The 24715-nt window shown below is 36.9% G+C and overlaps 1 protein-coding gene across 1 annotated transcript; it reads right to left on the reverse strand.

Moving 5' to 3' along the window:
* Positions 1-82: 82 nt before the first annotated feature.
* Positions 83-24278, reverse strand: elmo3 (engulfment and cell motility 3). Its single transcript, XM_079859744.1, has 21 exons — positions 23979-24278; positions 21342-21443; positions 19821-19861; positions 19635-19707; positions 13468-13518; positions 13139-13308; positions 12927-13026; positions 11973-12124; positions 11462-11540; positions 10498-10548; positions 9290-9412; positions 9077-9199; positions 8879-8983; positions 8663-8771; positions 8061-8197; positions 4000-4163; positions 2430-2542; positions 2240-2344; positions 2043-2122; positions 1652-1732; positions 83-1557 (listed from the first exon to the last, which is right to left on the reverse strand). Exons 2-21 carry the CDS (start codon positions 21417-21419, stop codon positions 1345-1347), a joined length of 2148 nt encoding a protein of 715 aa, XP_079715870.1. The 5' UTR covers positions 21420-21443; positions 23979-24278; the 3' UTR covers positions 83-1344.
* Between the last annotated feature and the right edge of the window lie 437 nt (positions 24279-24715).

Below are 24715 nucleotides of genomic sequence, written 5' to 3' on the forward strand. Positions count from 1 at the left end.
ATACCAGAAGTTCAACAAGGAAAGCTTTATACAAAACAGCAAATACAGTAAATGGATTGTTTTTTTGCTAGATCAATGACATTAGATTTGTGACTACCACAGAAAAAGAACACGAAATCAGTGGATTACACAAGTGTTTATAGCAAATCTTGCATGCTTTCCCACAAATTAAAGTCGTCAGCTCCATTAATGCATTATACAAAGAAACCACAGATTATTTGAATTATATATTTTTGATCTCAAAACTATTTTAGCATACAAAGAAGTGCTTGAAATCTGGCCCCTGATAAATGCTAAATCTTTTAAAATGGAAACATGATTATCTCCCACACAAAATACTGATGTAAAATCCTACAGTGATAACTGTATTTTGAACTGATGGGAAAAAGGAGAAGATGAACCAAAAATACAATGTGAGGTTATGTACATCAAGTGTAAGTTGAAAACATGATTATGTGACATGGCTGAAAGTATCAAATCACGCCAATATACTCATGCAGTGTTTTCAAAGCACGGTTGGTCAAACTACTCCTCTAACAACACACAAACCAGCTTAATCCCACTTCAGTACCAAATCCTGTCAGAAACAATCTGTCACCACTTTAATCCAGCACACTGACCTTTTATGTGTACCTAATAATGCAACCTGTATGAAAACAAACATACAGCGCATGCTGCCATTGCAATAATGCCATGCATCAGTATAAATGAGTTTCACATTGTGCGTATCTGCATAAGTACCTACAATTTACGAAGGAACAGAAACATGAAATTTTCCAAGCACATCAATGATGAAGCAATGGATATTTTTCCATGATGAACTCCTAATCTGCGATTGTTGTAAAAGCTCTATAACGTCGTACCAGTTGAGTACCATGGCCATTATGAAGGAAGTCAACATTAAGCACAGACTTTTTATAACATACATATTTTAATCTTTTTTCCCTCACTAATAAGATGCTCAATGTAATTTAATGCCTTTTAGTATAATTTTGGTAGTAAAAGGGGGAAAAAAGGAGGCAAAAAGTGTGCGTTAAGAATTTCGAACCGGTCTAAAAAGGCACGTTAGATACAAAATGTAAAAAAAATACTCAATGCATGACTATCATATTCACCGCAGGCACTTATATTATAGCACAGCACCACAGACAAACACGCTCTGCAACCTCACTATGATTGTTCAAAGTGCTTTTTCATATCAAGCCCTGAAATTTGAATTCAATGTCTCCCAATCTGAGAACCTGCATCTCTGCTGCCACCTCGTGGCCATTTTCAGCCTCAAGTTGTTTCCCCGTTTTTGCCAATGCAGTAACCGCCACTGACTGCACGCTTATGGGTCTCGTGTTATTGTTCAGCTTGGCTGAAGTCGTAGCAGAAGTTGAAGTTGCTGGGCGGTTTGGGGATTGGCGGGGCCGTGTCTGGGATCGGGACGTTTTCCAGGTCCAGGAGGCGGAGCTTGATTTCCATAGAAAGGAGAATCTCTAGTTCACTGCGCATGCTCTCGCTGCTCATCTCTTTCCCCAGAAGCACGTTAAGCCCGTCCGTCCACAGACAGAACTGTACGACAAAAACAGGACAAATAATACTCGTTTTTACCCCTGAGTTAATAACTTCCAGCAGTTCAGTAGTGGAAAAACACATTTAAACTCACATCTGTTCTGGAAGAGGCGATGAAATTCAAGCTGTACTCCTCAACGTCATATGTTATGCTGAAAGCCAAGTCCAACACCTCCTGCGAAACCAAACAACATAGGAATTACAGTTTTACCGTTCAGAATGTGCATTAAGAACATTAATATGGTCGATTTCAGGGATGCACAATATATCTGTAATATACTGGATTTTATCAGTCGATATTATACATTTCATTTTTACATTTAAATTATCTTTGCCGTCATCTAACATTCACTTAAAATACATCTTTAATGTAATAAAAGAGTTTTTCTCATTTTTCATCCTGTATAATGTTGTGATGCCTAAATTCATATTTATTTGAATATTGAATATTGAATAGAAGCCACTGATGAACATTAGCATCATACCTTGGTTTGTTTTCCCTTGTTCTCCTTCATATGAGGACAGTCTTTTCCAGTCACCACACTTTTGATATCTGCGACAGGAACTGAGGGGACATAAAAATGAAGTGAATTTTTAATGACAAAGAGGTCAGAGGTCATTTACTCAAAAAGAGTCTTGTGAACATGCTCATTCTAGAGGAGTTGGACTCAAGTGCACTTACTCTTTTCCTGAAGAGCCTCGATGGAGGGCGTTTCCGTCTCCTCGTCCACATCTCCGTAGTGCAGGACTTTGTGATTAGGGGAGAGACGACAATACCACAGCTTGTCTGAAAAACAAAAACAAAAAAAACAATGAAAAATGACCTAATAATATTTTTCTGATGTCTTCCTCAGAGGATCCTGGCGTCTCACCTTGCCTCCGTCGGCTGCTGATCTTCCTGAAGAGCGTCCCAAGACACAGACGGTTTAGTCTCTGCTGTCTGATGAGTTCCAGAAGCTCCGGCTTCAGACGTTCCTTCAGCTCACTGGACGCAAAGACAGCGAGAAAACTCATGTGGTGGAGCGATATCAGAGCAGTCATTTTTTGAAACACTGTTTCACAACTTCTGCGAATCATTTGTTTCGAACCAGTGATTCAGAGAGCGCATCTATGAAAGCTTATTTCCACCACAGACTAACAAAAGTAAAAAAATAATAATAATTGAGCCTTTTTCCCCCTCAAAATTGTGAGTTTAAATCTCACAATTCAGACTTTTTTTCTCACAATTGTGAGGTTATACATCAAAATAGCATGGTATAACCCATAATTGCAAGTTTACATCTACAAGCTAAAGGGATAGTTCACTTTGAAATTAAATTTTGGTATGTTTTAGCTTACCTCAAGGGCATCCAAGATGTAGGTGTCTTTTTTTCCACAGTAGTTTCAATTTTGATATTTTTAGGTCAAACCGTTCTTGTCTGACAGTCATATCATGCAGGTCTGTGGTCACGGTCTCAAAGAGCATGCACAGAGTCCAAATTAAAACAATTCCCCATCGTCCAAATTAAACAATTCCCCATCGTAAGTACACATTGATGGCCTAAGACACGAAACGAGCGGTTTGTGTGAGAAAACGAACAGTATTTATATCGTTTTGACCTCTTATACACAACCACGTCCAAGTGATCTGAGGGCGCGCGCGCATCCTGCTGTGTGTCGTGTGCGCAGACTGGTGCATAGACATATACACTAGATGTCGCCTTGGCTACGGCAGTTCATTGGAACGAATGTCTTTAATGCGAAATCTAGTGTATATATATCTATGCACCAGTCTGCACACACGTCACACAGCAGGAAGCGCCCGCGCCCTCAGATCACTTGGACGTGGTTGTGTTATAAGAGGTAAAAACGATATAAATACTGTTCGTTTTCTCACACAAACCGCTCGTTTCGTGTCTTAGGCCATCAATGTGTACTTACGATGGGGAATTGTTTAATTTGGACGATGGGGAATTGTTTTAATTTGGACTGTGCATGCTCTTTGAGACCGTGACCACAGACCTGCATGATATGACTGTCAGACAAGAACGGTTTGACCTAAAAATATCAAAATTGAAACTACTGCGGAAAAAAAGACACCTACATCTTGGATGCCCTTCAGGTAAGCTAAAACATACCAACATTTTATTTCAAAGTGAACTATCCCTTTAACTCTGAAATTGCAAATTTACCTCATGATCTCATAATTCTGTATCAAACTGCCAAATCTTCAGCAAAAGAGGCTTTATATCATGTCATAACTGTTTTGACAGTTGAATCAGTGTCTATATTGTCTATATACACATTTTTAATGACACATTTGTTAAGTTAATAGTTAATAGTCTTTTATTGGATGATTAACAAAGCTCTTCATCTGTTTTGACCTGCAGGCGTCACCAGCGGCTGCCCTTGAGCACTTCAGCGCAGTGAATCAAAAGCTTGGTTTCTCCCATCTCTACTTACAGCACAGGTGGAGCGAGCGTCTCCTCCTGGTGGAGTCTCTCCGTCTGTCTGAGTTTGAGAATCTCACTGTAGTTCAATGCGTTCACCTTATTCTTGAAGAGCTCCAGAGACGTGGGTTTACTGGACAGAGTCCTGGTGATCTGCTCCCGGACAACCTGCATCACCTTTAGACAAAGAGCGAGAGAAAATGTGATTATTTTAAAAATCTGATATTATATTTGCAATGTGTGTGATTGACTGAAAAAGTCCCACAGAGTGTCCATGTCCTCCAATAAACACTGGCTGCTTGGCCTCGCTCACCCCTGAACAACATGTCTCTGGGGTTCAGGTCAAGAGAAATAGAAAAGGGGAGATGGGGGAAGAAACGGACAATGAAAATATGGGTCTCTCTTGAAGAGAGCGTCCTGCTGTGACACAGACAGAACTGCAATGACACGCTCGGTCAACCGGAAGAGAGGGAACGTTAGCCGACAACAACACTGCTCACTTTAGACTCTGAGGTAAATGTTAACATCTTTTACATGTTATGGTGCTGAGAGATACAAAACACTATTAAAAAAACTGTCAGTGTATTATTCAAGTACTGATGTTTTGGAAAATGGCAATCAATTCATTTGAGGTATTTGTATGTTGCTGCATGTCTAATTCTGCAGATTTGTGTAATGTATTTAGCAGAATATGTAAAAAATAAAATAATAATAAATAAAAAACAGCAGGGAAAAAAAACTGATTATCTCTCGTCCTGCAAATGAGTGAATTTAAAATCTCAGACTGTGGGATTTGCTGCCCCCATCTGGTAAAAACAACAACAATCTCACAAATCAGCCCAACACAGCACTTTTAATAAGAATATTACAAATTCAAGCATTTTAAAAGTAACTCGTTCCTGAATTTTCAGCATCATTACTCCAGTCTTCAGTGTCACATGATCCTTCAGAAATCATTCTAATATGCTGATTTGCTGCTCAAGAAACATTTCTTATTAGTATCAATGTTGAAAACAGCTGTGCTGCTTCATATTTTTGTGGAAATTGATACATTCTTTAATAAATCTAGAAAGATCAAAGAACAGCTTTTATTTGAAAATGAAAATCTTTTCTAACAATAAAAATGTCTTTACTGTCATGTTTGATCAATGCGTTCTTTCTGAATAAAATTTTCTCAAACTTTTGAACAGTAGTGTATGTGACTGAAAATGATCTGATTACTCGTTATATATCTGAGTAGTGACTCGACAAATAATACTGCCCACTTGGTCGAATAACATGATTTTTTATGTCACATTTTTGGTGAATTTTAAATAAATATCGTATAATATGAGTTTATTTCATTTCAGAAATTTTGTGCATGTGTTAAAAAAAATAAAATAATAATTTGTATGACTAAATGGTTTAACATAAGTTTACTTATCAATTTTTATACCAAGTTTCTGAAGTCTTTTCTAAGTGCTGAAAAATAACAGAAAAGGTTATCCCTTCACTATTAACCATTTCATTTCCATCTAATATGCATAGCATGCTTACAATGTAAAGAATACGGGCTTGTCATCAACAATGCGATAGAGAGTTAAATATTACAAACGTACATATATGCACAGCATACTGATAGCACCTCACATCACTTACATCTTCCTCAATATCTTGGTTATTGAAATAAAAGAAGAAAATGTTTATTCTGTCAATAGTCCTACAACACAGAGACAAAACACTCATCCTACCTCAGCCTTGGTGAAAGCAGCAGCTGTGATCCCTTCACAACCACAGTGACACTGTATGTGTGTGTGTGTGTGTAGGTGTTTGGGTGTGTGTATGTGTTAGAGAGATTGTATGGTCCCTCCCTCTAGATACCCCCCATTAAACTCATACACATCCCTTTAAAACACACACACACACACTTCACACGGGCCTCAGCAAACCAGTTCACAGCACTATGCCAGCAACAATTAACTGGCGTTAAAGAGAAACAGCACAGTCAGGGTGTGCAGATAGGGGGAAAAGCAGTGAATTGAGTAAGTTTGATGAGAAAACACACACGGTGTGAGTAATTTCCCCTTAGAGACAAAATAACAGCTTAACTTTGTCTACTTTTCTCATTTCTGACATCAAGAAAACTGTTGAATTGTTAAATATGAGCCACTTGTTTCTGAACATTAATTCCCCCACCCCCCGGGTTATGCATTGAACACACAAAAGGGCCGGGTTATGCATTGAAAATACAATTTAGACATTAAAACAGCTATTTTTGGGATGTGGTTTACTGTTGATCTGTATTTCTGCTAGGGAGCGGGATTCTTTTTGTTCTTCTAATACCCCTTTATAAAGTCTCTGCCCATGAGGTCGGTGTGGCGGGGGCGACGGTCAGTGAAAACAAAAGACAGGCCGGTCAGCTGGACACTCGCTCCATCCCAAAGGTCACGAGGGTCACGAGGTTTACGGCCTGAAAGCGTTTATTAAACGGAGGTCTGTTTTGTTGCACCGCTGAATAGTTGGGGGCTTTCTTTAACATCAGAAAAGGAGACATAGCAATTTAGGGAATGTTGATGTACACAAAGGCACTTAAAGAAGGAGTCTGTCTCTTCGGTCTAGGAGCAGCATGCTTGTCATTCCACCAGCTTGACGTTTCTCAGACACGTCCAGATGAACCGATCAATATACTTTTGTTCTATAACCTATAAATCACTGCTGCAGCTGGTCACTTCTCAGATACATCTATTGTGACTCAGTGACAAATTATAAAGCTTTCAAGAATACCGTACACTTTAATTTTAAAATGATAGGCAATAACAATAAACCTTAAAAATGCACTAAGTTCTCTCATGACTTGTTTGGATCTTTAAAGTTAACATGAAACAGTGACAGACAGATGGACGGACGGATAGGGGACATTTATTTTATCCAACAGGAATTAATTAGATTGTGAAATAGAGCCTCTTTTGAGGACCCAAAAGATGAAAGTGTACAAAATAAAATTATTTTGTCTATTAAGCAGTATCATTTTAGTATTATTTATATACCATTATAATATTTATTAATGTTTTGAATTAGCTTTTATTCTTATATTTTCAGCTTTCATTTTAGTGTAAGTTTTCGTAAATTTATGTTCTTGTCATTTTAAATATTTAGCTTTAAATAAAAATATTTAGCTTTAATTTAGTTACTATTTTTATTTTAGTAACTTTAGTACTTCAACTTACTTTATTTCAGTTTGTTGCCAAGGCAACCTAATATTTAAATTTTATTTCAGCTATATTTTTAATGAAAAAAAAAAAGTATACACATATACATACATATATATATATATATATATATATATATATACATATATATATATATAATATAAATATATATATATATATTATATACATATATATATATAATATAAATATATATATATATATTATATACATATATATATAATATAAATATATATAAATATATATATATATATATATATATATATATATATATATATATATATATATATATATATATATATATATTTTTTTTTTTTTTTTTTTTTTTTTTTTTTTTTATAAAACAATAACAACACAGGTATTAAAAAGTAATTTTGGTCCAATTTAATTTCATGTTGACTTTAATATATCATGGAAAGCAGAATTTTCCTTGTTATTTTGAAATATTTTCTGGAAACTGCACCAAAAATACAGGTAATTAGGAGGTTATTCAGACACAATGCCCACTCTGTATATCTATACATATTCAGTTTTTAAAAACTTGACCCATCATGATAAATGACAGTGTTAGCTACAGTATTACATTAATCATAAAATAGGCTATTTACATATCAAAGTCTTCAAGGTACAGTACAGTAGCAAAAAAGAAGGTGGAAAATGCTCCAAGCCTCCTATAAAACAAACGTGCAACATTCTTTGGTGCAAGAAACTATATATTATAATTGGGAAAATAAAGAGGAAGTCAAATGCTATGAATACTGTAAAAATACACTAGTTTCAGTAACAGCAGACCAATACTTTTATACAATGAAATGAAAGAGGATGTGGAAAAAGTCCCTATAAGCACAGAGATTGTAAACATGACTACCTTATCAAAGTCCTCCTGCGTGGCTCTCATCTCCTTCCACGTCTTGTTGAGGAGCTGAATGCAAATGCAGAAAAGCTCCTCCAGCAGTCGGTCCTGAGCGAAGAAGATGGGGTGATAGTCTGAGCCGGTCTCAGAGGCTGTGAGAAAGATGAGTATATGACAACATCATAAGCATATCAGCACATCAATATATTAGAATGATTTCTGAAGAATCATGTGACACTGAAGGCTGAAGTAATGGCTGACGAAAATTCAGCTTTGCATCACAGAAATAAATTATAATTTAAAGTACACTAAAATAGAAAACCATTAATTTAAATTGTAATAATATTTTACAATATTTTCGTTTTTTTCTGTATTTTTGATCAAATAAATGCAGGCTTGATGAGCCTGGCTATATGGGATAGAAGTACAGTCAGAAGTACAGAAGTAAAGTTGTACTCTTGTACTCGGAAAATATGCCTTGCAAAAAATTTCCAGTGTACAAAATTTCTAGAGATGAAAAGTCATATTGGCCCTCAAAAACATATATTTATAGCCTAAGTTATAAAATCTTCATCAGATCATTGCCACCATCTCCAGAGCTGAGTCAGTTCACTCACGGGCTTCTCCGATGCGCAAGATCTCACACAAGATGAGCGTGAGCTGGATGCTGCTGCGGGCAAACGGACACTCGTGCTTGTCCTCTCTGCTGCTGTTCTCCAGCACAAACTGAGACAGTGAAACAGAGACTTGCATACTAATATAGTAACGTATACTGGCCTCAAAAAGTCTTTGTCTTGCATTATATAACAAAATATCCACGTGGGCTCACTCACCCTGCTGTAAGCATCAGGGTAACGGGATGCGAAATACGCCATGGTGTCCAACGCCAGGAGACCCGGAGGACACCGGCTCAAGTCCTGACCAGGATTACTGTTATTCTGACAAACAAAGATCACAGGAAACATACTCTAAATTAGGCCTTGAGGTTTGTTGTGCAGTATTCACACTTCTACGACTTGTTGGAAACTCACAGAGAAGCCGAGCTTCTTAAACTCTTTAGCGCAGAGCGACCGTCTACGTTCATTACTCAGACCGCTCTCGCTTTCTGTCTCGAACGCGGCCTGCCGCAGCCCGTGGAGCATGTCCCTCTGCTCCTGAAGGATATGGGAGAAATGTGTGTGTGTGAGAAATAAAAGTGACTGAGCGACTCAGAAACCAAATGAAGACACAGAATGAAAGTAAACCTGGCTGTAGGAGTCCAGAGGCGTCCTCATACGGGGCTCCAGGTGGTTTAGACGCACCGTCTGCAGCACATAGAGGTAGTGGGCCATCTCATCTCCTACTGAACTAGAGCTGTGGATGATGTTCTGCAAACAGCAACAGTTGTTACATCGTATTTGCTATAATGCTTTTTCAGAAATTCCCTTTCATGTAGTGTGTAACATAGCTGTTAGTGAATGTGAAAGGTCTGCAGAGTTTCAAAATTCAAAGTGCATTATAAATGGAGTTATTGTCTCCTAAAAGAAAGAAGCGAATCTGAACTGCCTGAAACGAGTCGTCAGTAATTCCAGTCTTACTTCCTGCAGGGACCTACACAGGTTTGTAACAAATTTGCATAATGCGCGCCTATGATCTTGATTGGCTACCCATGAACAATGTCTACTTTGACTCGCTCTCAAACACTGTAGTTGTAGCTGAGGCCTGGAAGAGTTTGGTTGTGATGTTGACATGTCGAGAAGACGGTGTTTTATGCGCTGCGAAAGCAAATCCACTTTGCATTCACTTGTAAAGGATGAGGACATGAGCTCGAACTGATAAGGTAAAACAGACCCTGTCATTAATGTTCGTATCACGGTGTATCAAGTGCTGAGGAAGCCTCCAGAGCTGAAATTCAGATATGGTAGTGGGTGTTTAGTTTCTGACGTGTAAGTGGTGGACTAATCACAACAGACTGGGCCATCTGGCCAATCAGAGCAGAGCAGAGTAGACCAATCACAACAGACTGGGCCATCTGGCCAATCAGAGCAGAGCAGAGTAGACCAATCACAACAGACTGGGCCATGTGACCAATCAGAGCAGAGCAGAGTAGACCAATCACAACAGACTGAGCCATCTGACCAATCAGAGCGAAGTATGTTCTCAGAAACGAGGGGTTTTAGAGAGACCAAATCTTTTATTGAACTGTTTCAGACACTGTGAGAAAAGAGGTGATGCTGCAATATACTGTATATTATGAGAAAATTAAAGTGTTGTTAACCTTGGATGCATGTAAAGCTAATTGTAGGAGATCTTTAAAACAAGATTAGAACCTTTAAAATAAACAGGGGCACTTTAACATGTCAGCATAACAACATACTCATGTACAGATTGTGATGCATTGGAAAATGTTTATTGTAACAGGACAAAATAGGAAGTATGATATGAATAGATGAGAGCTTCAAAACTTTCTCACCTTGTGAATATACTGTCGCAGGTTCCTCTTCTCGAGGAATTCAAAGAGCTCCTGAAACATTTAAAAATAAAAAAAATCAGAAACATTCTTTAAAAGTGCTATAACCATTCAAAACAAGACATATACCAGGTTTATTACAAAAATCAGAGTCAGTTTTCTGATTTTCTGAATCTAGAGTCCAAAAATCAACTACCTGCCCATGTTTTATCATCAGCCACAAAAACATACACTACTGATCGATTGTTTGAAGTCAGTAAGATTTTTTTTTTTTACATAAGATTTTTGCAAGTCTAATGTACTCATCAAGGCAGATTTATTTGATCAAATGTGGACCACAAAACCAGTCACATGGTTAATTTTTTTTAAATTGAGATGTATACATTATATGAAAGCTGAATAAATAAGCTTTCCGTTGATGTGTGGTTTGTTATGATAGGACAATATTTGGCAGAGATACAACTATTCTGGAATCTGAGGGTGCAAGAAAATCAAAACATTGAGAAAATCACCTTTAGAGTTGTCCATTTATGTTCCTGATTGTGCTGCATTCACTCACAAAATAAATGTTTTATATATTTACGGTAGGAAATTTACAAAATATCTTCATGGAACATGATCTTTACTTAATATCCTAAAGATTTTTGGCATAAAAGAAAAATCAATAATTTTGACCAATACTATGTATTGTTGGCTATTGCCACAAATATACCCATGCTACTTGTGACTGGTTTTGTGATCCAGGGTCACAAATATACTGTAAAAACTGTAATATTGTGAAATATCATAATTTAAAATAGCTGTTTTCTATTTTAATATTCATGTGATTCTAAAGCTTAATCCAAAATAGCTTTTAAGTCACCAATAATAGTCCTTTAACTAAAAAAGGTTCTTTATTTTGCTTGCACTATTGTAATCCCAACAGACAGTGTCAGCAAAACCAATATATCAGAGAGACAGAACTCACCTGTCTGTCTGCCTCTCTACCAGCCTGCAGCATTGCCATCAGCAGAGCCATGGCCTTAGTCTGCAGCTGCTGGTTTGTTCTACAGTGCATTTGGACGAAAGAAAAAGAAAAAAAGAGGGAAAATGAGAATCAATAATGTTAGAACGCTGATTTCAAGGCTTGCTGAGGTAGTCTTTGTTACTAGTGTTAATGGTAATGTTAAAATTGAGAAAAAAAACACATGCTAATCAAGACACATATCTACAAGATGAACTACACCAAACGGTATTTTCTGAATGAGGAAAAACCATTCACTTGCATGACAAAGGAAGTAAAAGGTTTATTTTTGTGTTACGAACTAAAAAAACAATACAAAACAATAATAATAGAATAATAATTTTGTTGTTCAAAAGAACAGCATCATCATTGTCATTTATCTGATGCATTTCACGGTTTAAAGAACCTATTTGTCTTCCAATACTGCAAAAAGTTCAAACGTAAGCCAAATAATCAGGCGCTCTTCTGTACTTACACCTGGAGATGGGAGAGGAGTCTCTCGAGGGTGACTTCTAGTTTGACCTCATTGAACAGACTACTGCTGCTGAGCACCATGCTCTCCAGGATAGCCAGCGACACCTGCTGGATAGACGTGTCCAGCACCTTCGCATTCACAAAACTGGCAATCTGAAAAACAAACATGACTGAATAGGATGGGACTGAAGGATATCTGTTATGAGGCTTGTATAATGTTCACAGTAAGCCATTATTACCGCAAAATAAACACAGACAGTGTGAACATGTATGACAGGGTGAAAGGGTATACATGAGAGATACATTGCAATAATAACTTGTTTTATTATCATTATTATTATTTTAATATTTAAAATATAAAAAACAATTCATTAATAGATACACTACTGTTCAATAGTTTGGGGTCGGTGACAGTAAAGACATTTATAATGTTACAGGAGATTTCTATTTCAAATAAATGCTGCTCTTTTAAACTTTCTATTCATCAAAGAACAACGGTTTTTAACATTGATAATAAGAAATGTTTCTTGAGCAGCAAATCATCATATTAGAATGATTTCTGAAGAATCATGTGGCACTGAAGACTGGAGTAATGATGATGAAAATTCAGCTTTAATTCACACAAATAAAATACATTTTAAAACTGATTAAAATAGAAAACTGCTATTTTTAATTAATTATTAATCAAATAATTCACAAACATCAAATAAATACAAAATATCAAAAATATTACCCCAAACCTTTGAACGGTAGTGTATATAAATAATTTAAATAATTAAATTAAATAATTATTAATAAATACATAATAAAAAAATATTGTGCCTGCAGAATGTCACAACTGACCAATCAGAATCCAGCATTTAGAAAGCTGTGTAATAAAGCCATCTAATGACAGACGGATGGTTTGTTACAGTGTCCATACTGTATTATGGACGTGAAGAGAGTAGCTTAGCACCTTTTTGATAAAGACACTGGACAGATTCTCCCAGGACACAATGCCATGATCCATGAGCTCCATGAAGGCAGTGAGAGTGTGTGTCATTATCAGAGGAGCCCTGGAGAAAAAAAAAAAAAAAATTCACACTTTCACATGTTTGATCTTTATATTGGGCCGCAATAAAACACTCTAAGCTGGAGAAATGGGGCGAAGACAGGCAGGAAACTGACTCATGAGCGTCCTCCACTATCTTGACGAGCAGGGAGTGTCCATCACGACTGATAAACTCTTGGGCGAACGTGATGTCGGTGGAGACGGTGGCCAGCAGCTTCAGAGAGTCACAGCGCACGCCGGAGTCTGAACACTGAATGCCTTTATACAGATCTTCAGCGTGACGGCCCTGACAAACACAATGTTATAAATCATCAAGCAAACATGGCTATTACATGGTACTATGGTTGTGTACATTTTGATTCTAACACAAAGCCTGAGTGAACAGATGCGTTTACATTAAGGTAGTTAAATACTGTCGCTGTCAAAATCTCACAAAGACACTTACTGGTGCTTTGGTTAAATGCAGGATGCTGCCGTTTTTGATGTCCAGGCGGTTCTAGAACAAAAGTCATAAAGCAGTCAACAGTCAGTGTACAGGAAGTGATACTGCTATTATTAGACTTCATTATAACTTCATTATAACTGTAGTTATAGAGACAGACTGAGACAGACAGATAGACAGCAAGAAGCTAAAAAGAAAAACAACCTCCGGAGACCTAGAATTTTCTTTATTTAATTTAGTATATTTTTTTATGTCACCACATTGTTTAGAGCATAAGAAACAAATGGTAAAAATTATATTTTTATTCATATGTTATGCTATGTCCTCTGTAGTGGACACCAGGACTCAGTTGTTAAAAAAATAAAACGTGAAATTATTATTATTATTTTCATTCACCAATCAATTTTTAAGTTTCAGGATTTCTTTAACCAAACTTTGTATAAAAATTATTCTCTCAACTATCTTATGAAAGATATAACAAATTTAATTGATACACCATTTTACTTTATGCAATATGTGGGTAAAATTGCCATAAATGGGTTTTCCCATTCAATACAATTTATCGGTACATTGTAGCCTATATAATTCCATAGGAATATTGATTAATAATTTATTTCCCTATACACTTGTTGTGTCTCCCAAAATGCCTGATAAACATGATTTAAGTCCTGGTGTCCACTACAGTGGACATGTATGAAATCAATGTCCTGTTCTGTAACAGAAAGTCATATTTAGGGCCCAAGCCCTGAAAGGGCGAAGGCCCTATTGTTTTCGGTAGGATTATTTATTATTATTATTATTATTCTTATTTTTCTGTCAACCTTTCGGGCACTTTTGAGACCCTTAACGTGCTCGAAAACTCTTGAAACTTTGCACACGGGTCAGAACTCGTGGCCATCAGGGCTGGGCTGAAGCTGGTACCCGGGCGTGGCAGGGTGGCTCGACAGCGCCCCCTTGAACGGGGTCCGAAAACTTGGTCCATAAATCAGACACGCTTGCATGTAATAATATGAAACTCGGTACACATATAGATCTCATCGGGTCGAACAACTTTCGTACTTTTACTTTTTACGCCAGCCCAACAGGAAGTCGGCTATTATGGGTTGTTTTGAAATGCATGCTGTGGAATTTAATGTACTCCTCCTAGAGAATTCATCCAATCGCCTCCAAACTCGGTCAGCATGAAGTCAAGACATTGAGGATGCTAAATTGCGGACGGATTTTTGATATCTCGAACGGTTTGGCCGTGGCAAGGAAACGAATTTATGGCGAATAAGGGACACAGGAAGTGTGTTATAACTTCAGCATACATTATCTGATCTTGATGAAACTTCAGCAGTGTGTTCGTTTTCAGAGGCCGAACACAAGGATGTGATTATTGTGAGTCAAAGTTATAGCGCCACCAACTGGCAGCAGGAAGTGTGTCACTTTCAAAATGCTTTGAAATCACTCTCTTATTTTTACCTGATTTGCTTCAAACTTTATGTGTATGATGTAGACACACGGCAGATGTAGACCTGTGAAAGGATTATTGATATCTTAGATACTGTTGCCATGGCAACGCATCAAACTTTAATATTCTTTTTTGATGCTTTTGAGACTCTTAACATACTTGAAATTGCATGAAACTCGACAGACACATCACACTTATTATCCAGTAGACATGGGCAAAGTTTCAGAAACGGGCGTGGTGAGGGGCTCAGTAGCGCCACCTTTAGTCAAAAATGGGGGCTTAGTTTTACCTAGAATCACAAAACTTGGTATGTATATTGTTCTTATCGAGCCGGACAACTTTCTAATTTACACTTATTAGCTCAAAGCAACAGAAAGTCAGATATTTTGGTTTGAATGTGATTTTTTGGAGAAATTTCTCTCTCTCTCTGTCTCTGAGTGTGTGAGGGGTGGGGGTGATTTGTCAGTTGAGTGAGATTTACTTTTTCATTTGTTTTTCAAGGTTTCTGGGGCTTTTGGGTCCCTAAACGTGCTCGAAAACTCTTGAAACTTTGCACACAGGTCAGAACCCGCGGCCATCAGGGCGGGGCTGAATCTGGTAGCCGGGCGTGGCAGGGGGGCTCAACAGCGCCCCCTTGAACGGGGTTCTAAAACTTGGTCCATATATCAAACACGCTTGCATGAATTAATTTGAAACTCGGTACACATATAGATCTCATCGGGCCGAACAACTTTCGTGTTCTAAGTTTTACGCCAGCCCAACAGGAAGTCGGCTATTATGGGTTGTTTGGAAACGCTTGCTGTGGAATTTAATGTACTCCTCCTAGGAAATACATCGATTCGCCTCCAAACTCGGTCAGCGTGAAGTCAAGACATTGATGATGCTAAATTGCGGACGGATTTTTGATATCTCGAACGGTTTGGCTGTGGCGAGGAAACGAATTAATGGCGAGAAAAGAGAAAAACGAAGTGTTATAACTAATGCATACATTAACTGATCTTGATGAAACTTCAGCAGTTTGTTCATGGTAAGAGGCCGATCAGATGGATGTAACTATTGTGTGTCAAAGTTATAGCGCCACCAACTGGCAGCAGGAAATGTGTCACTTTCAAAATGCTTTTGACAAAAGTTGGGGGGGTTGTTTTACCTACAGTAGCACAACTCAGTACGTATGTTGATCTCATCGACCCGGACAACTTTCTAATTTAAAGTCATTAGCTCCGACCATCAGGAAGGCAGATATTTTGGTTTGAATGTGGATTTTTTGCAAAATCAGCCTCCAAAAGGCACTAAAAGCCTCAAATCTTCTAAAAATGTAATTTTATACCATTTATTTCTATATAAAAGTATACAAATATCACAACTAAACCCATTTTATTCTGTTTTTAAAAAGAATTTTATTCTAATTTTATTCTAAATTTTAAAACAGTAAAGTAAAAAAAAAATTCAAGTCATACATAGGGCTATACTGCCCTCTTGTGTCCAAAAGGACATCAAAATAATATATAAAACTTTTTACCAGCTAGGCCAATAATGTATTTAAATATACATTTATTAGGTATGTGTCTGAGGATATTTTCCCACCGGTTAATCGACGTGTGTGACACGAGCGGGTGCTTTTGTATCGCTAATATAAAAGTGAAAGAAAAATACGGACGTCCGCACGGACATTTATAATGGTGCACACACAAATCACACACACGTTGGAAAGAATTATGCTTTTAAACAACACTAAACCGCCATTAGATGTCGCCAAGTGACCGTCTTAATGAGCGAGTCATTGATTCATTCGTTCAAATGATTCGTAATCCATAACATACAGATCCATAAACATGGATCCATAAACATCCAATCCATAAACATAAACAGATGTTTATGGATTGATCATTCAATCTTTGAGTCAACCAATTCGTTCAAAATGCTGAATCATTCAGTTATGAGAAAACACGTTCCTGTGAGATGCGTTCTTCTGTGATCTTTGTTTAACTATTTCCGCTGCTGAAACAGAACAAAAACAGTCAATATTGCATCTAAAATGTAAATGACTTCATTTTAACTGTTAATAACCTGTTGTATGAAATCAATGTCACAGTTTCAATAGTGATTGTATTCAGGAAAAGTTAGGTACGGAGAGCGAGCGATTTCAACGAAATCAGAACTAAACCCATTTTATTCTTTTATTATTATTATTATTCAATTTAAGAATTATGTTTGAGTTTAAAAAAAGCCAGAATGTTTTAGTCCAAAAAATAAATAAATCATGCCATGGATTGCTTGAAATTATTTTTTTTTATTATATTTATTTTTTTGTTTTGGCTTTGTTTATAGTTTATTTTTAATTTTTTATTCTTGTTCCGTTCTGAATATCATTACATTTAAAGGATTTGTTGTGGAATATTTTGAGTGTATCATAAAATCAGAATAATTCTCTCGATTTAGTGATCCCCTACTTATTATTTTATTTTATTTTTTTCTTTGTTCTAATTAGGTCAGGCAAGTAAAATTATCTGTGTCTTGTCCCTTAAATTTATTTATATATATATATATATATATATATATATATATATATATATATATATATGTATGTATGTGTGTGTGTGTATATATATATATATATATATATATATATATATATATATATATATGTGTGTGTGTGTGTGTGTATATATATATATATATATAAATATAAATATAGCTGCGAGCAGCGATGGAGGGCCAAAGCCGCCGGCACCGCCACCCTGGCACCAGGATTGCGGTGCCACCGGCTTGGGCCCGTAATCGCTGCTCGCAGCTATATTTTGATTTGAAACCCCACAATGCTTTCTTGAGATGTTGATTTATGAAATACAATGAAAATTAGTCCGATTTAAATGATAATTACAATATATTATCATATTTCCATAAGAGTGCTACATTTGATCCCTAAATTAATATCAGTCATTTTTAAAGACCAAGGAGGAGTTGTTGTCCTGGTGAAAACTCCAACCATTTGGTAGAAAATTTGATATCTCTTTACAGGACATCCAGACTTAAAACTGTGACATGTATTGTGTCAGAGAAATTCACTAAAATATAATGTCCGCTACAGTGGAAAAGGTATATTCCTGGGTCCCAGGAGGATAAGAGAAAGAGATACAGATGGAGATAGATGACAGACAGACGGAATGAAAGAAAACAAGACAGAAGAGGAAAGAAAGAAAGAGACAGACAGAAAGAAATAAAAAAAAAGAAAGAAAGAAAAATTACAGAAATAGAAAGACAGAAAGAAAGAGACAGACAGAAAGAAAGAAAAATTACAGAAATAGAAAGACAGAAAGAAAGAGACAGACAGAAAAAATACAAAGACAGAAAGAAAGAAAGAAAGAAAGAAAGAAAGAAAGAAAGAAAGAAAGAAAGAAAGAAAGAAAGAAAGAAAGAAAGAAAGAAAGAAAGAAAGAAAGAAAAGTGTAGATTAAAGGGTTAGTTCACCCAAAAATGAAAATTCTGTCAGTAATTACTCACCCTCATGTTGTTCCAACCCCGTAAGACTTTCGTTCATCTTCGGAACACAAATTAAGATATTCTTGATGAAATCTGAGAGCTGGATCACTCCTCCACAGGCTTATGGACTCTATAACTTGCTGGCCCAGAAAATGTATTAAAGACATTGTTAATATAGTCCAAGTGACTCCAGTGGCTCAATCTTAAGTTTATAAAGCGACGAGAATGCTTTTTGTGCGCAAAAACAAACAAAAATAACGACTTTATTCCACTTTTCATTTCCTTCTCTCTGGGCCTCGAGTCTTTTCACGTAGTGTAATAGCGTAGCGCGTCTGTGTTGTACGTCACCACGTAGGCTCACTATTGGGCGACTCTGGTCATGTGTGATACGTGGTGACGTGCAACACAGACGCGCTACACTATTACACTACGTAAAAAAAACTCGAGGTCCAGAGAGAAGGAAATGAAAAATGGAATAAAGTCGTTATTTTTATTTGTTTTTGCGCACAAAAAGCATTCTCGTCGCTTTATAAACTTAAGATTGAGCCACTGGAGTCACTTGGACTATATTAACGATGTCTTTAATACATTTTCTGGGCCAGCAAGTTATAGTGTCCATAAGCCTGTGGAGGAGTGATCCAGCTCTCAGATTTCATCAAAAATATCTTAATTTGTGTTCCGAAGATGAACGATGGTCTTACGGGGTTGGAACAACATGAGGGTGAGTAATTACTGACAGAATTTTCATTTTTGGGTGAACTAACCCTTTAAATATGTCAGGGGAAACTTCATGTGTTGTGTTTGTCTACAGTATTGCATCATTACTGTGGTGCTCTATGATGGAATCTACTTATTAGGGTGTTCAAAAGCCCAATAGGAGTGCAGGACAAGACTCGCTGGTTTATGTGCACAATCAGAATTCAAGCCTTTGCCTCAACTTGTCTGGGAATTCACTGTTTCCACACTCTCACTTTATGCACACACACACACACACACACACACACACACACACACGATGATACAAATGAACAAGAGTACATTAAAACCCAGCATCATCAGCTCTCAGAGTCACATCCATAGAATACAGGCAGACAGACAGAAACAGAGCAAACACAACATGAAGTCCATGTCTGACCCCACCCAAGATCAACAAAAAATATATAACCAGAGCAACTGACATCATCGGATTAAAGTCCACACACACACACACAGACTGGAGATGATGGAAATGACCTACAGACTCAGTGATGTACGTCTGGACCCCATCTGCATACTGGAGAGCATAGTTGTCAGGACCCGGAAGATTCCACCTTAAAAAAAAAAATAGTACAACACCCTTTACAAAAACAGGTATTTTACATCATGGACATTTCAGCTATGGAAAAACACACAAACACCTCCGGAGTCAAAAACACAGACTTACTTTTCGCAAACCTCTTTTATGACGGCAGTGAGGGGCTTTTTCTGAAACAAGATAGAAATATGATATTTATTTACAGTACACTAGGTAGCAAGACAAAAGGGTCAATTAGGTGATGCTTTTTTTGTCTGGATCTCTTAGTTTATTAAAAAAATAGATTAAAAACACAATTCATACATACAATGATTTGAATACAACTCTTGTGGTTAAACATGTTGTTAATTTCTGAACGAAACATTTTGGTATTTGGGCTTTTTGATATTGAAATGAATGAATGTAGTGTTAACTAAAATTATTGTTTTTGTTAAGCTGAAATAAAGCGTTGGATGAAAAATGTAAACTTAAAAAACAAACTAATTAGAAACAGTGCCTTGACAACTAACTGACAATAATTTGAAGTAAGTTACTACAACTAAAACAAAGTCAAAACTTCTCCAAAGTCAACAACTGAAATATCTCATCATTTGTGGCAGCTCCTGTGGCTCACCGATTAGACATTTTAGTGTTTGGGTGGTAGACCAATCGGTGGCCTGTAATTTGTGGTGAACGGGCTGGCAGCGAGTGGAAGCGCTGGGAATGGCGAGGAAGTGCAGAAGGGAAGGTCATTGAGGGTTTGAGGTTCTTTCTTATCCTTAAGTACCAATCAGAGTCACACAACGGGTTCATTCATATTTCAAACTAGTTATCCGACGGTTTAGAAAACCCAAAAGAGAGTTTCTCTGACAATGGCTTGGTCCTCAAGACAATAACACATTCTGTTAGGACGTCCCAAACAATGGGATCAAAGCCTCTGAAGATACTGAATATGCTCAGCATTTGTCCACCCAATGTTTCGACCGGGTAGACGGCAATAATAGCTTATTCAAACAATTGAGAATGAACTAATTGGTTATGATTTGTAAGAAACAGAAAGCCCTTGATCATATAGACCAAACCAATTTCAGTTACAAATGTGTTACAAGATATTTTGCATCTTTATTATAAGAAACTTTTATAATAAGAAAAGTATAAATGACTAAAATAATTTATAAATTAATTAAATATTATTTATAGGCTTCCTTCAGAACTTTGTAATGCATACATGTTTATATTTCTGTTCCATATCCATATTTTTCTCAAGTTTAATATACATTTTAAGCTAGTATTGATTACTCAGACAAATTGTAACGAGTGAGGATGAGCCATAATTCTGATACAATAAATGGTGATCATGTCTGCATTCAAATTCCAAGTAAATTTAAAGTGAAAGTTGCTATTACAAAACTTAAACTTGCTGTTTTAACGCTTTACACATATATTGCACTTGTCAGCAAACTGCAAAATCAAACGCACAGCATGTATACATAAAACTTCCTCATTTGGATAAAACCCTTGGTCTTTATGTAATTTATCTGTGTGGACTTCAGTATGACACTGAATGAACAGTGCTGTTATTCCTCAAATGCTGACTACCGACGAGTTTCGGACTTTTGCATGCACACTGGTCAACATCCCTTTAATGAGGGGAAGCGCGTGGCGGCTCACCTGGTCTAGCTGAATGAGCTGCGGGTATGCGCCCGGCATCTGAATGGCAATCTTTACTATATCCTTTTGCTGCGGCATTTTGAGAGATGAGCGTCTACAATCCTGAAAGAGAGATAAGGGGGAGAAATACAGGTAATAAACACTAAAAACAATGTACAAGTATTCAAACGCATTTGGGTGGTTTAATGGTAACTAGCATATACCATTCGTCTGTAAAACTTGAAACGGTACCACCCTAACACAAGTATACTGACACATTTCAAAACCAAAATGCCACTGGGGTGAAATGTATAGTCACTATGATGCTAAATAGGTCACTAATTCTATTTTCAGGTTGACTGTGTTTTCTGTTCTTCCTCTTTTAAAGGAGAACTTGTGCGTCTCTCGCGTTGTGCTTTATATTACTTTAACTTGGCATACTGGGATTAAAGGTGTACTAGTATGTGCTCTCGTTTTTTACGTCACTCCTACATTTCTGACTATCAGCATTAAGTCTAGTCCACTTTGCAGTCAGATAATCCTGGTCTAGAAATGTCCACTCAGACAAATGTCCACTCACACACCGTCCTACAAGAGTCTTATTAGACTTTGTGATCAGAAATCAGATCAGTTTTCACACCAAGAACGATAACTGTATTTGTGTTCACACAAAGGTACGATAATATTCTGTTTATTTATTATAAGTCTGCCACTTTAAATACTCAAGCTCTTTAAAGCAAAATAGTATCTCATTGTTTTTATTGTTGTGGACTTCACTATTCTCAAATTTTATATTAAACTACTGTCATAGTCTTCATCCTTGGTGTGATTGGCCTTTCAAAAAAACAAAAAACAAACCTCTGAATATCTTTTGAGGATTTGACGTCAATTATAACCTTGCAAATTCTTGCAAACTCATTCTTCATAGTTTGGGGGGGGGGGGGGGGGTTAATGGAAGTCAATGGGGTCCATTAACTGTTTGGCTAACCATATTCTACAAAATATCTGCTTTTGTGTTCAGCAGAAGAGAGAAATGCATACAGGTTTGGAACAATTTGAGAGTGAGCAAATGATGACAAAAGTTCCATTTTTGGGTGAAATATCCCTTAAAGACAAAAATGAAAATTCTGTGATCATTTACACACCCTCATGTCGTTCCAAACCTGTACAACTTTCTACTGTGGAACACAAAAGCATATTTTGAAGAATGTTTCAACTGTTACTGTCAATATAATGAAAGTCAATGGGGTCCAAAAAACAATGATTTTCATTGTATGGACAAACAACAGAGATATTTTTCAAAATCACTTTTAAAGTTTTTTAAAGTCATAAAGGTTTGGAACAACATGAGGCGAGTGAGGAAATGATAAAAAAAAAAAAAAAATTGTGGTGAACTAGACCTATACTATTAAAGCCAGCCAATCAGTGTGAAGCTTGCGATTTCAGCCAGCTCTTTCTATTTTTGCATGTAATATGCATCCGGTAGTCAGTGAACAGACTGTGGGCGGCCCGTGAAAGTGCCATCTAAGACTGAGATGTACATGCACACGGCTGCTTTATTTTGAAGAATGTCGGTAACCAAACAGTTGATGGACCCCACTGACTTCCATAGTATGGGGAAAAAAAATACTATGGAAGTCAATGGGGTCCAACAACTGTCTGGTTACAAACATTCCTCAAAATATCTTCTTTTGTGTTCCACATAACAAAGAAATTCATACAGGTTTGGAACAACCTGAGGGTGAGTAAATGAAGACAGATTTTTCATTTTCAGGTGAACTATCCCTTTAACTCAGTTTGATACTAATCTAAACCACATGACTGAGAACCAGCCTCCACACATTAATGAGCTCTTTCAAGCGGATTAAACTACTTTTAAGACAAGGCCTTCCGTCTAGGTTTCGGATAAGAACTGCTGAGTCCGACCAAAGGTCCGACACAGACCGAATGTTTGTGTTTCCCAGACTCCATTCCCAGCATGCCTCAGCACGCTCAGAGAGAAGTTGTGGCAGCACAGCCCTCCCGACGCTATTTTTGGGGTTGAGAAATGGCTGCAACAAGAAAGAAATGGTCAAAACGGGCTACATGGACTACTTTAGGGTCTGCTGACAGCATTCCCAACTGATCCTTGCCCTGTGAAGCCTGAGCATGTCTGATACAGTCTGATCTCCAGTGGGAGTGTATGGAGGAATTCAGGCTGCCTGGAATTTCATCCATGCCCCCCTTTGACAGACCACCAACACCACACACACTTTTTCTGCCAGGTTTGATTTAATTTTCTCAATCACACCCTTCTTCAGCAAATCCAAAAGTTCTAGAGAGATTATTAGTCACATGTTTGAAGATTTCGTGCGCTTGGCTGTGCATATTATCCAGTAATAACTAGACGTCTGGTATAAAGGATGTATAGGGAGACATATACATATAATTCAAACTTTTTTGCATAAAACCCGACAGTGCATTTACATTTAAACGGTATATATCTCTGTTTTACAGTCTTGAAGTATAAACAGAAGCAATTCAGAACAATAGTTTCCAGTACAAAACGAAAATATGAATGTAAACATTTACAAGTTTAAATCAGTTTTGATTTGTTTAACGTTAGAGAGAAGTAGCAACCAAAGTGTTTCGAACAAAAGTTATTTTGTTTCGTCTTACCTGTTGGAAGCGGGAGAGAGAGAAAAATCACACTCTGCGAGAAAGTGGAGTAGCGAAGCGGGTAAACATTTGCGCTTTGGTCGCGCGAAACACAGCGACGGCGATTTGATTTCTTTTCGATAGATTGGGTGTTACATTTCGTTGAAAGTTTTCGGAGAGTTCTAATTGACCACATTCACAGTTCCGGGTTGAATAGTGTCCCTCCCGCCCCCTGGAGGAGGGAGCGGACACTCGGCTCTCCAAAAGAGTTGATGGGATTTTCTTTGAAGGACTGAGAGAGGAGACCAGAAACTTTACACTGAACTGAAACACTCCAGTTATAATTAACCTAGTGTTGGGTGTAATGCATGACTAAGTAGCCTAATTAAGAGCTGTAATTGAATTAATGTAATTTAATAAAAAAGTAAAGTAAGGGATTAGGCTACTCTAAATGTTTCTGTAATTTATTAAATTACTCCTGATGCAGTTGCATTAATAGACTATAGAATAATTTTATATGAAACAATGGATCTAAATATAATTTTAAAATCTATGTTTTAAATGTCACTTTCTCCCTTTGGTCAGTTCAAGAATAATTAATGCAGTTTTATGTTCATTATTTGAAAGAATAAAAAGAGCAGTTTCATGTCTATCCTTGTAGGCTATTGTTCATCTGGGCGAGGTTGATATGGAATTTAGAAAGCAATTTGTAATAATTAATCCAATACTTTTCCAAGAGAGTAATTAATAAAGTATAA

The sequence above is a fragment of the Squalius cephalus genome (genome assembly GCF_949319135.1).
Source record: "Squalius cephalus genome assembly, chromosome: 23".
In the NCBI taxonomy this organism is placed as follows: Eukaryota; Metazoa; Chordata; class Actinopteri; order Cypriniformes; family Leuciscidae; genus Squalius; species Squalius cephalus.

What these genes read in the sequence shown, in the direction of transcription:
- elmo3 (XM_079859744.1), bottom strand. Translation starts at nt 21,419, where the DNA reads ATGCCGCAGCAAAAGGATATAGTAAAGATTGCCATTCAGATGCCGGGC. An exon ending in CTCCTCTCCCATCTCCAGGT is followed by an intron (nt 11,541 to 11,972) that starts GTAAGTACAGAA and finishes AATGCACTGTAG; the next exon opens with AACAAACCAGCAGCTGCAGA. An exon ending in TCGCCTCTTCCAGAACAGAT is followed by an intron (nt 1,558 to 1,651) that starts GTGAGTTTAAAT and finishes TTTGTCGTACAG; the next exon opens with TTCTGTCTGTGGACGGACGG.